Raw genomic sequence first — 12,696 nt, 5'->3', positions numbered from 1 at the left:
GAGGTGTTAAAATTTGAAAATCTCTACTCAATATAGTTACTAGAAAATATTAGGACTGTGATCCAGAGGTAGCCTGAAAACAATTGCATCATCTGCTTACTGATTTTTAAATATCAGAGAACTTAGGAAAACAAAATCTGTATTTCTTTTGTTCTGGTAAGATTTCATTTTAACCCATCTACTTTAAAAAAATACGTAAATTATTTAGAGTGCTGACATTTAAACTATAAATCATTCATGAGCAAGATAAATAATGTAGAATATTTAGCATCAAAGAATTCTGTCAGAGTGAATCTTAACAGCCTCTTGGATGGTTTAAAATGCGCAAGCAATGTGGTGGATAAAATACCACAGATAAGAAATGGTAAGTAAAATGATTTCATTCTGCTTCAGTAGCCTTTGGAACCTTCCTCAAATGCAATGGCTTTAATGCTTTAAGGTCACACTTATTGTTGGTTTATTGGGTGTATGTATGGGCATGCATGCACCACAGCACATACTTGGATATCACCGACAATCAGCGGTAGTCCTCCTTTTCCACTATGTCAGCCGGGGACTGAGCATTTCACCAGGCTGACTTCAGACAGATGTATTCGCTCATTATTTTGTGGAATAGCAGTGCAGCCAGGTTCATTAAGTAATTTATCTATGGCTCTTACCTAGGGCTTCTCAAGTGACTTCAAGAATTTACCTGCCTGACCAAGACAGCTAAAATTTTAGCCTCTAAAATTAACTTTTCAGATTTCTGGCAGACTTGTTAAGTGTGGCTACAATTCTACAATTCCTTACAATAACCTTAGGCATACTCTCTATCAGATGCTCTCCACATCAGTAAAAGCTTTCGAATTCGATGAGAACAGAAGTTACAGCCCTTTTGACATTGACAGAGGATGTCAGTTTCAGATATAGTCGATTTAGAATATCATCAGAAACAGTGTTCCTAATCAGGTCGCAGGAAACTACAAGATGCTGTTGAAAGAAATTAAAGGAAGTAACGCATGAAAGACATTTCCTATTAATTTATCGGAAGATTTAGAAGGTTAAGATCACCCTGAGATCTGCACATTCATGTACTCAAAACTATAACAATGCTTTTCGAATTCATGGGAATTTTGACAAGGAAATAAAAGAAGTAAATGTCACTATTGTGAGCTGTGTGGTCTCGTTGGGAAGACTGAAGGACACACACTGCAGGAAAGGAGGACAGCCCAGGCCCAACCCCGCTGTGTGCTCAATAGACTTCTGACAAGGGGCTGAGAATTTGTGTTAGCCGTACCTGAGATAATTAGCTTTAAAGGAGGAAGAATTTACTTGAGCCCACAGTTTTAGAGGGTTGAGAGTATGAGCAGTAAACCCATTGTCTTCAAACCTTTTGTAAGGTCGCCAGGTGGGGTATAGGGAGCCTAGGCAATAAACTACTCCCCTGGAACTAAAAGTCAGAAAAAAAAAAAAAAAACAAAAAAACCCACCATGGTGTGTCCCACAATGCTCTCCTCGGACATGTGCTCTGTGGCCTAAGAGCTTGCTAAGGGCTCACATCTCACAGTCTGACACTTCCAGTTGTGCCACCCTTTAACATACAGACCTTTGTGTAGTGTCCAGTGCTCAAAATACAGCACATGTACTGGAGTAGAGGACAGTTATGTTGACAGGTGTACTGGGAAAGCTGGGTGTGCCCAAGGAAGGGAAGAAAGCCTGGCGCTTAGCTTATTCTGTGGATGGAGGTTAACCAAAGTCAGCCAGAGGTATAAATCTCAGAACAGAGAAGCCAGACAAGCATCCTGTTGCTGGGTTCCTTCCTTTTCTTTTGAATATGACAGCAAAAGAACAAGTAACACAGAGTGACTAGATAGACCAGACGACATCCAGCCTGAAAACCTGTGTGTTAAAGGAAATGGCCATAACAATGAAGAGTAACCCATACAGCTGTAATATTTTCAAATTACATGTTTCACAGTGGGTTAATATCTGAAAATTCTAATGAACAACTAAATAGCAACAGGACAAAAAATATTTCAAAAGTGAATGGAGGAACTTGTAGATGCATTTTTAGAAGTAAATATCTCTATCCCCAGCCAGCACATTAATAATAATAATGAGACCAGGGCCTACTAAATGTATTTAATCAGCTTTAGCACAAGTACTAGGCAGATCACCCCTAATCTATTTTTCTATGCTAGACTGATTCCAGCTGCACTCCCCAAGTACTCTGCCTGCTCTAAATCAGTGGAAAATATTGATGGTTTTTTTCTTCATATTTTTTTCTGCTTTTTTATTAAATTTCAAACCTTGTGAATTTACCCTTTCTAACTTACAGATTTCTGATTTTACATCTGCCCTGGGACTGGTCCTATTATACATATCATGCTGTTCTGAGACACGTTAATTAATCTTCATGATTAAGGTTATCAGGTAGGATTGGCTGATAGGAAAAGACTATGGAGGCTGGAAAATAAGTTAGAAAGTGTGGCCTTGGAATAAATAGTAATTAAAAGCAGAGCACCATGCATCCATGTAGGAGACATTAGGGGCAATGGATCAACAGAAACGGTTGGCTTACTAAACTAATGAGTACTGGTACCAAAGGTAAAAGTAAAAAGTGAAAAGATTACAGTTAAAAGGAAGGTGTATCTTCAACTGGACAGAGACTTCAAGAGGTAATAAACTAGACCCCGTCTTTGCAGAGTAATTTGTTTTCCGCTCACCTGTAGAGGAAGTGAGAGAGACTGAGCCAGTTCTGCCCTCACCTGCCTTTACCACACCTGTCAGCTGGGACCTTCTGACCACTTAAGAAAATGGAAAATATTTGTAACAGCCACAGAAGAGAATATAAAGGGAGTAAATAAAAGAAGGGTTGGCTGGAGATGAGCAAAGAATTGCTAAGAATCACAGTGGGAGAAGGCGGCATATGACCGAGAGGCAAGAGGAAGCAGAGGTGGACATTGTGTATGGTTTGCCACTATGCCTTGCTCACAGTGTAAGGGAGTAACCTGCAAGCAGCATAGATTCCATGACACCAACTGTTGCTCGCCCGGGAAATGGCTGTACCCATTCTCTTTCTGCTCTCATACAGGATGTTCAAGTCTGTGGCTCTTCAGTGTGTGAGGGGTGCTAAGGACCGTGTGTCCTCTCTAATGGCCTATCTTAAGGCTGCTTTCCAAAAGAGAACTGAATGTGTAGGTTCCTTTGTCTGTTTGATAGAAGTTGCTTAAAATAAGCCAAAGTCCTTTTTTATGGTTTATCAAGACATTGAAATTCTCTCTATCCTTTTGCCTTTTCACAAGAGTGAATACTTAACGATCTTGAGATTTCCAGAGCAGATTTCTAAAGGCAAAGCTTCTTCAGAAAGTCACCTGCTATGCAGGTGCGCACACTTGGAAGCGTTTTTTTAAATCGTAAAGTCTGTATGCGATGTCATTTGTATATTTTCTTTTAAATTTTTAACACTTGTGAATTGTTTCATTATGTTCATGATCTAGCAAAGAATTTATGACAACACCAATTGGAAAGTTACCATATAAAAATAGGAGATAAAATATATTCAGGCTAGTTAGCTTATTATTTTAACTCTGTTAAAAAAAGAGTTGGGGGCGGGCTGTTTTGGGAGTGTCTGTGAAGATGCCTAAGCATACACAGAAGGCAGATCTGCCTATGAAAGCACTGCTCTGCTGTTTGGGGTTTGTTGGAGGCATTTCCACAGCATCCTTAGCAAGCAGACTAGCTAGAGTGCACGCAGTCCCTGCCCTCCACAGTTACAGCAGCACATCCACATAGACAGTTTTGCTAATGTAAAGACTTTGGAGTAAGCGCAAAGATTTGGAAACCATCTGTTCCTTTTTTTAAAGAAAAATTGGATTGAAAATAATTACTAGTAGAAGTGGAATTAGGTAAGTCAACTATTTTTGGTTTTAGCACAATCTGATAGGTAACATTTCTTGATTTCTCTGATTCTTATATTTATTTATTTTTATTTATTTATTTATTTTTACACTCCAGATTTTATTCCCCTCCCGGTCCACCCCCTCCCCTGACTGTTCCATATCCCATACCTCCTCCCCCCAGTCTTCACAAGGATGCCCCCACCCCACCGTAACTGTAAACTCCCTGGGGCCTCTGGTCTTGAGGGTTAGGTGCATCTTCTCTGACTGAACCCAGACCCAGGAGTCCTCTACTGTGTATGTGTTGGAGGCCTCATCTCAGCCTGGTGTATGCTACCTGGTTAGTGATCCAGTGTCTGAGAGATCTCGGGAGTCTAGGTTAGTTGAGACTGCTGGTCATCCTACAGGGTTTCCCTCCTCCTCAGCTTCCTCCAGCTCTTCTCTAATTCAGCCAGGGGGCTCAGCAGCTTCTGTTCATTGGTTGGGTGCACATATCTGCATCTGACTCTTTCAACTGCTACAGGTAACCTCAGGAGGAAGGAGGTTAGGAGGACCCTCTAGAATGTACCAGAGACCTGGGAAGTGAGAGACCCTCAGGTCTCAAAGGAGGGGACCCTAGATGAAATGCCCTACAGTGGGGAGACGGAACTTATTGAACCCACCTCCAGCAGAAAGACAGGACATCAAATGAGGATGGGGTTGCTATCCCACAGTCAAAACTCTGACCCATAATTCTTCCTGTCTGAAAGAAATGCAGGGATAGAAATGGAGAAGAGCCTGAGGAAAAGAAGGTTCAGTGACAGGCCCCAAGTGGGATCCAGCTCAAGGGGAGGCTCTAAGACCTGACACCATTACTTAGGTTATGGGCATTCACAAACAGGGACCTATCATGACTGCCCTCCCAAAGACCCAACAAGATCTTACACATTTATTAAGTCTGTATTGTTCTTTTGAACTAAGACTTATAGGAACCCCTAGAGGGTAGCTAGTTTAAAAACTTCAGTAATTATGGGCAGAAAACTAGCAAATCCTGTCCTCCAAGTGTAAACTGGCCGAGGTCTTCCACATTCCTGCCTCTGATTCCTAAGCCACTACCCAAAGACTATACATGGACTGACCCTGGTCTCCAACCTCATAGGTAGCAATGAATAGCCTAGTAAGAGCACCAGTGGAAGGGGAAGCCCTTGGTCCTGCCAAGACTGAACCGCCAGTGAATGTGATTGTTGTGGGGAAGGCGGCAATGGGGGGAGGATGGGGAGGGGAACACCCAGAGAGAAGGGGAGGGGTAGGGATTAGGGGAATGTTGGCCCAGAAACCAGGAAGGGGAATAACAATCAAAATGTAAATAAGAAATACTCAAGTTAATAAAGATTAAAAAAAAAAGAAAGTCATTTTGGTTATAGCAGAGGTTCTCAACACTTGGGTAACACCGCTTTGGCAAACCTCTGTGTCCAAAAGTATTTGCATTACAATTCATAACACTGGCAAAATTACAGTTATAAAGAAACAACAAAAATAATTTTGTGGTTGGGAATGACCACATCTTGAGGAACTGTATTAAAAGTATTGAAGCATTAAGAAGGTTGAGAACTACTGGGTTACAGAAAAACCAAACAAATAAAATGCAGAAAACAAGAAACCAAGGAAAAGAGTGAGCCATGAGGTCCCATGAGCCTTGCTGTGTTCTTCCTGGAGGGTCCATCACTTTTTCCTTGTCACCAGTGGTGAAGGGAGAATCAAGAGACAAGGCAGTGGACAAGAAAAGCTAGTAGCAGAGCCAGCCATGTAGGACGTCTGAGGAGAAAACCTGAGGCAACCCACAGCCGGGCTTTTACATGCTGCCATGACTTTATCTAAGTGCACACAACTTTTCCCTTTTAAAGAGATTGTGGCTAAAACTCGTCCTACTCTCAAAGGACTGTTCTTTCAGTTCTTCTGTGGACTGAGAAAAGCACTTTAATTGGGTATTTAAGCACATTGTCATCAATTAGCTGTGCATTAATTAAATAATAATTGTCAACTAGTTCCAGATGTGTGCAAGAGTATTAACAGACTGAAAAGATAACTGTGGGTGCTTTAGATTTATTTTTTATGAGGTACAGAAGAAATAAACTCAAACTCCCCAGAGTTGTGCGAGTTGCCTGGGTGAGTTTATGATTACAGGTGCACATGTGGCGTGAGCTCCACGTATGTGGCACGTTGGGTACCGCTCACTCGTCCTTATAGCGCCAACAGGAAATTAAAACTAATGAGAAGCCTGCACTTCAAAATGCTTGCAGAATTCTTGCCTATTCTTTGCCAGCTCACGAAATTGTGTTGGCAGTCATGTCTGACAGATGGAGTAGCCCGTGCAGGGTTGTGTCATGTGACTGTCTGGTGGTGTAGGATCCCTGTACCATTGTGACTGTGCGTCTACTGGGACATTTAAAAGCATCATAGCCTCTTTTGAAAAGAAAAACAGCCTCCTCCAAAGATGACTGTCTATGTACTCTGGGAAAACGTGAACAGTAGGTGTCAGAACCTACTGTGGTAATCATTCGGGAGCTCAGTCCGTAGGAGTTAAAGGTCAGACATTCGGAGTCTCTCAACACTGCCACTGGGTTCTTAGGTATAACTTCAACCATGTAGCCACCTAAGGTAAAGCTTCTGCTTTCTGATTTCTAAACATGATATTTAGAGCATAGATTCTGAAATTTTTACTTGACAGTTGTGTCCAGGCAAAAATCAACTAAAACACTAAGGTAATTCTGCTTATTTAGATAATTAATCCTTACATTAAAACTCATATGGCATCATTTCCTTTACAAATTAAAGTGAGCAGGCCTGTGCTTATTGGATTAATTAAGACAGAAGGCACAGGTTCTGTGTGTGGTTTCTTGTCACCGTATTGGAATTTATTACAATGTTTAAGGCATATGGCAAAAAGAAAAATGTCCCATCAAGAAAGTTCTAGAAAGCAAAGCCTCTCCTCACAGCAAATGTGTTCTTTTTTAAGTGTAATTTACTTGGAAGATTGTACTGGGAAAATTGGCTACTTTACATTAACAACAAATATATTGTTCTTCAAACATATGTTTGGGTTAATGTTTATGTCTGGAGAAGTCATTTTGACTCTGAGGCCTTTCTGCTCACATTCTCAATGTGGATATTCAGTCAGTGAGCACTACAGACTGCTGGAGTGATTATATTAAAAGATGTTGATCAATAGTGAATTTTAGGATCAGAGGGTTAGACAATCTAATTCATCATCTTTTAATGTAAAACTAGTGGCCCCTAATGTTTACCTCTTGAAATAAACCGTGAGATTTAAAATAAGATTTTAGAATTGATTGAGGGCACCAAGACTATATCGATTTCTGTCTTAAGGTGGAATAGAGTATTTTTAGACTTTCTCATTTTTTAAGGTTATAATATTACATCAATTTTCAAGCTTCCTTTCTTCAATCCTCTTCTCATATGCCTGCTACCTTGTTCTTTCTCAAATTCATGGCTTAAAAAAAATTACATATATACGCATGCATTCCTAAATAAAGAACTATACTATGCTCAGTCCATATATAATTACTTGTATGTATGTGGAAACAGGATACTTTTTACTTGAATTGGCATAAACAAAAATCCACTTCAATGCAAAATTAGCTTCTCAGGTGAGTGGCTTCCTATGTGTGTGTGACAGAAGTGTGTCCTGCTTTGGAGTCTGTTGCTTTGCTGGCCTGGTTGAGCTGATACTGATACTTTTTTTCTTCACACTCTGATATTAAATAAGCTTGACTTTTCCATTTTCTCTCCCTTCCTCCTTTATTAAATACAAAACCTTTTAAGGTTGGAGTCTTCCTGCTGGATAATTTTCTAATAAATAACACCTTTTAAAAAAAATCCCAACTCTAACTGGGCATCTGAGCATACAGCTCTGTCACTCAGGAAGCTGGTGTAGAAGAATTGGGAGTTCAAGGCCAGCCTGGGCTATATAGGGAGTCTTGTTTCTTCAACAACAAACCCAAGTCTTCTGACTTCATAACTGTTCTCAGCAGGACATTTTCTTCTTGTAACTATAGACAGATTTTATGACAGCCTCTGCAGGGGGTGTATTGCAGCCATGAGTATATGGGGAGTGACATATTGATAACATTGGCTTATTTCATAAGTCTTAGGAAAACTATTTTCTTTGTGAATTAAATAATGTGCTTATTAAATTTTAATAGTCCATATATTGTTACCGGAAGATTTTGAATAAAATTATCAAGTTATAATTGTATAGGACTTCTGTTTAGTTTTAACTTCATATTTTCTTTTTTTTTATTTCCCTTTCTTGCTCTCTTCTTTTCTTTCTTTTGGGATACAGTCTAATGTAATCTAGGAACACAGGATGGCTGTGAACTCTGCAACCTCCCGAGTGCGGGGATTACAGGCCGGTGACCATGCTTGGGATGGCTTTACATGGGTCAGACATTATAACTGTTTTGTCCCGTGAATACTAAATATGTTCCTGTTGATTGTTTCTGGAAGGCACAAAAGAAATGATGCAGATAAGTTCTCCTTTTAAAGAAAGCATCGAGTCATAAGTAAAGTCTGCAAGCAAGTCCTGTCTTCTCATTTTCCTTCACTTAGGATTATTAAGTATAATATGCCCAAACTAAAATATACATTATAATGTTCTCTATCTAAGTTGGGGAAATTAAAATGTCTATGCCCTGGCTGCCTCAGTAGTTGGCACTTCTGGTTGTTTGTTTGCTTGTTTGTTTGTTTGTTTGTTTGTTTGTTTGTTTGTTTTTGATGTGCTAGAAATCCATCTTTGAAGTCATTTTAGATTTTTCTAGAACTTAGTTAACAGTGAGTATCTTTCTGTATTCTGCATCAGTAACTCTTGCATGTGAGAATGTCTTCCCCATCAAGAGTCACTTCATCCTTCTTCTCTTGGCCCCATTTGAAGCCATCAGGCCAGCACTAGGCCATGAGTCATCTCGCTGGAGTTCATGAGAGGATGTTGCTGAGCAGAGGATAAATCATGGAACTTGCCATGTGAGGCTTCTAGCAGGGGTTTAGTCATAATTCTTTGGGCAGTGGAATTTCTATCAAACCAATAATCCTTACCAAATTTGTTGTATAGAGCCAAGGGGAAATAAATATTGGAAAGCTAAATTAGAAATCAGGTGGGACTGTCAGAGTAGAGAAAGGGAGGCTAGACTGAAGAAATCATGTGCATAACCACCTATGTATAGGAAACACTATTTCTTTTCTAATTCCTGATTTAAAGACTAAAATGTTGTTGCCGTTGTTTGAAGTGAAGAATAGAGGATGAGAAACAGGCCTTAGGGCGAAGAGCCAGCTCCTGCATTCTGAATCTGTACTAAGGGAGGGAACGCACCCAGTGAGACAGTGAGAATGTGGGCTGCATTGTGAATTGATAGAGAACAAAGGAATCAACTAGAGAGAGCCCTGAAGTAAGGAGAGAGAATTAATAAGGTGACCTTATCAGGAACCGGGTCTAAGGTAGGTAGAGCAAGAGCAGTGTGCAGAGGAACTCTCCAGCCGGGCTTGTGTGTTAAACTAACCAAGGGTAGCTCAGTGCAGACAGGTCAGCGCTGCCCCTGAGATGCCACCCAGCGAGGAGTGCTGCTGTTCGGGTTTGCATGGAGAGATTGTTCACCCACATAGGGATGGTTCCCACCGTTGAGCTCTTTTCCTAACAGCTCCTTAATGATTTACCCTAGTGTCCTGGGCTATAATTGCAACAAGTTAGGTATGCACCTAAACTAGCACCCTGATACACCTACACTTCAAAGCATGTAATTAACATGAAAATTTTCAAGTTTCTTAGCATGAAGTTCAGAGTTACACTTTCAGAGTCTCATTTTATAAGGCAAATAGACAAGCAAGTTGTGAACTATTTCTTTGAAGACACAAAGTAAGTACTTTCTAAAGGAAGTGTCTTTACAGAATTCTTTATGGCACATGTAGAAGTGGAAATAAATATGTGATAGGCACCACATATGGATTGCATTAGCATCAGCATTGTTATTGGTATTAGTATTAGTATTAGCATTAGTATTAGTATTAGCATTAGCATTGTTATTGGTATTAGTATTAGTATTGGTATTGGTATTAGTATTAGCATTAGCATTAGTATTAGTATTAGCATTAGCATTAGCATTAGCATTAGTATTAGCATTAGCATTAGTATTAGCATTAGCATTATATGAAGCTAGACCTTTCACAGGAAACAGTTGTGAAAGTAGACGCTAACTTCCCCAAAGTCTCCTTTGGAGGACTTAAGACTAAATTGTTGGTAACTGACCGTGTTTTAACATAGATCTTGAATTGACGTAGGCTACACCACTACACAGCAGGCATTGACAGTCCCTAACTACTGCTTACTCAAAACTGACTTCAAACTCCAAGTTCACTTTCATGTTTATTATTTTTATGATTATATTATTTATATTTATGTTTATATTATTATATTTATATATTTTATTATTTGTAACTGACCCACCCATCTGTGGGTGAAGTAAACAGATGTCTGCCCATTCCCATCATTGCTTTAAAATCTTTATAAAGAACTTGCTCCAGTTAGCAGTGTCTAATAGTTCCTACTGCTTGTGGTTGGTCCTAGATTGAAGACTTAAGGCTCGCAGTCAAGGCCAAAGTGATGCCAAAGCCACCAGCAAATGGGACTGAGCTGCTGACCCACAGTTTACCACCACTCCCAAGTAGTAACCCTAAGCCACATAAGAGGGTAAGGGAAGCAGTGTTATTGAGTCCTGTGCTCTCCCTAACAGCTCCCCCATTCAAACCGAGCTGGAAGCACCAAGGTAATCGATCACAGGTAATAATACCCTTACCAGGAAGGGGGGCTGGTGCCTTACCTCCTAGATGGAGTCTACCAACACGTCCTGGCACTGCCCATATGGCGGTTTAGTTCCTCTATTTCTGAAGCTAAAGAGACTTGATGGAACAAGCTAAAGCGCAGAACTGGTCGATCCAGAGAGCGCACACCCTCTGAGGAGACTAGAGAAAAACTCAGTTTCCTTATGCTCCCAATCATTTCGAGCCCCTAGAGTGGGACATCACTGCTTCCCATGAAGACGTACAAATGGCGGAAGAGACAGTCTTCTGCTCAGAGGTGCTCAGGCCTTACCTTAGGAGAGAGTGTTTGGACTGATGGTAGGAAGGAAAAAGAACTAACCCTTTCCCCGGGAGGCCTCTCTGATAAGGAAGGGAACCAGAGGTAAAACCAACAAAACCATGATTCAGTTCGTACAGAAGCCATGCCTTTGTGAGAGCCCGTTCTCAGCAGAATCAGGTTGTGCCACAGTAAGACCTGCTACCACGAGAGTCAGACTTGGTGACTGGTTTTCTACCCCACTCCTCTCCTCTGCCTCTCTAGGAGCCAAACATAGGACAGGAGAAAGCAGATTAATTATCTCAGGCCATTGGGTGTCTTGCCCTCAGACTTAAAGTAGAAACAGACCAGGGGAAATTTGATTCAACTTTGAGATTAAAATTTTTAAGTAGTTAGATTTTTACTTAACCAAAATGACCATTTTTATTTAGCATTTATCTAAATTTATAATGAATAGGATAAATTAACTGTTGGTTGTGTGTGTGTGCTTAGTGCCATGCTATCAAAATACTGAATATAACCCATACGTGACACATTCCATGTTTAATTTGTGCTATCAAGAGTCCTATAATGAGGCTACTTAAAAACTAGGTGCACAGTAGTTCTTCTGGGAGGGAAAACACTTCAGAGAGCTACATGTGGCTCTTTATTTTTTCTTTTTAGAATACATTTTACTTTTAAACATTTACTGAAAAGGATCACATATATGATTCATGCAATAGCTAATTCATATTCTGAAGATTCAGTATTTTATTGCATATAGAAAAACATAAATATTGAATTATTAGGCATTGTATTTGAAATAACTAAAACTCACATGTGAATAAACAGCTTTCTTACCAGATGTTACTTATCTAATTAGAACTATTTTTTTCTCAATAAATTAAGTTCCCAGAACAGTGGGAACTGTTAATATGATCAGCATTGAGTTCGATGTGTTATGTTTTTCATATTTTCTGGAAATTACATGATTTAAGTATATATTAGTATTTCATGTTCTACTTAGATAGAAGTCTTTTTCTAGAATAACATACTTAACAACTGAACATTTTGAGTTTTAATGTTTTCTTCTTCCAAAAGTATTTTAGGTGTGCACTTTGCTCCTGGCTTTAGAGAGTCAAGGTAGGGCAGATACCTAGAAGTTAGCCTTATCTTACCTCTTGTCCTTCCTGGCATTCCATTTGATCTAGTCCATGTAGCTGTTAGTTTTTAATGTTTAACACAACTAGTTTGCCACCCAATCAAAGTAAAAAGAAACATCATTTCTGCTGGCCACTTTCCTAAAGCACACAGTTACTCAAAAGAAGAAATTTTAATTTGATATATTTTCCTTCTGTTTTGGGGCACTTTCTTGTTTTTCTTTAGTTGTAATAAACTGGACCTAAGTTGCTAGACTTTGAAATGTATTAGTTAAAAAGAATCTGACTGTTTATTTATTGGAGTAGCTGTGAATAACTAGTTAAGATTCTTCATTTACTTATGGTGTTTAAACCTTGTGGTATTACAGAAGCTAAAGAAGGGCTGCTGTGCTGGAGTAGGAGAGGGGCTGTCTGGCCTGGAGAAATGTAACTGTTGACAAAACTGATTAAGAAACTAGAAGAAGAATAGCACGCATAACTGTCTTGTGACATGGACACAGTAGCACATGCGTGTGTATGTGTGGCATGTGTGGACGGGCAGTGTTTGCACATGAGT

The 12,696-nt window shown here is 39.7% G+C and overlaps 1 protein-coding gene across 11 annotated transcripts in view; it reads left to right on the top strand.

The window, feature by feature from the left end:
* Window positions 1-12,696, top strand: part of Stk3 (serine/threonine kinase 3) — a 270,202-nt gene that overhangs the window by 205,238 nt on the left and 52,268 nt on the right. For 4 of the 11 annotated variants that reach the window (XM_087558952.1, XM_087558954.1, XM_087558960.1 and 1 more), the window contains one exon: window positions 10,492-10,614. The exons of the other annotated variants lie outside the window; for them this stretch is intronic. In XM_087558952.1, the coding sequence (XP_087415078.1) occupies window positions 10,492-10,614 (123 nt within the window). The remainder of the gene's footprint in view (window positions 1-10,491; window positions 10,615-12,696) is intronic. 11 annotated transcript variants of the gene reach the window in all.

The sequence above is a fragment of the Rattus norvegicus genome, chromosome 7, assembly GCF_021556685.1.
Source record: "Rattus norvegicus strain SHRSP/BbbUtx chromosome 7, alternate assembly SHRSP_T2T, whole genome shotgun sequence".
Lineage (NCBI taxonomy): Eukaryota > Metazoa > Chordata > Mammalia > Rodentia > Muridae > Rattus > Rattus norvegicus.
Note: the sequence above shows the minus strand (reverse complement) of the source record. Positions and strands in the feature narration are given on the sequence as shown.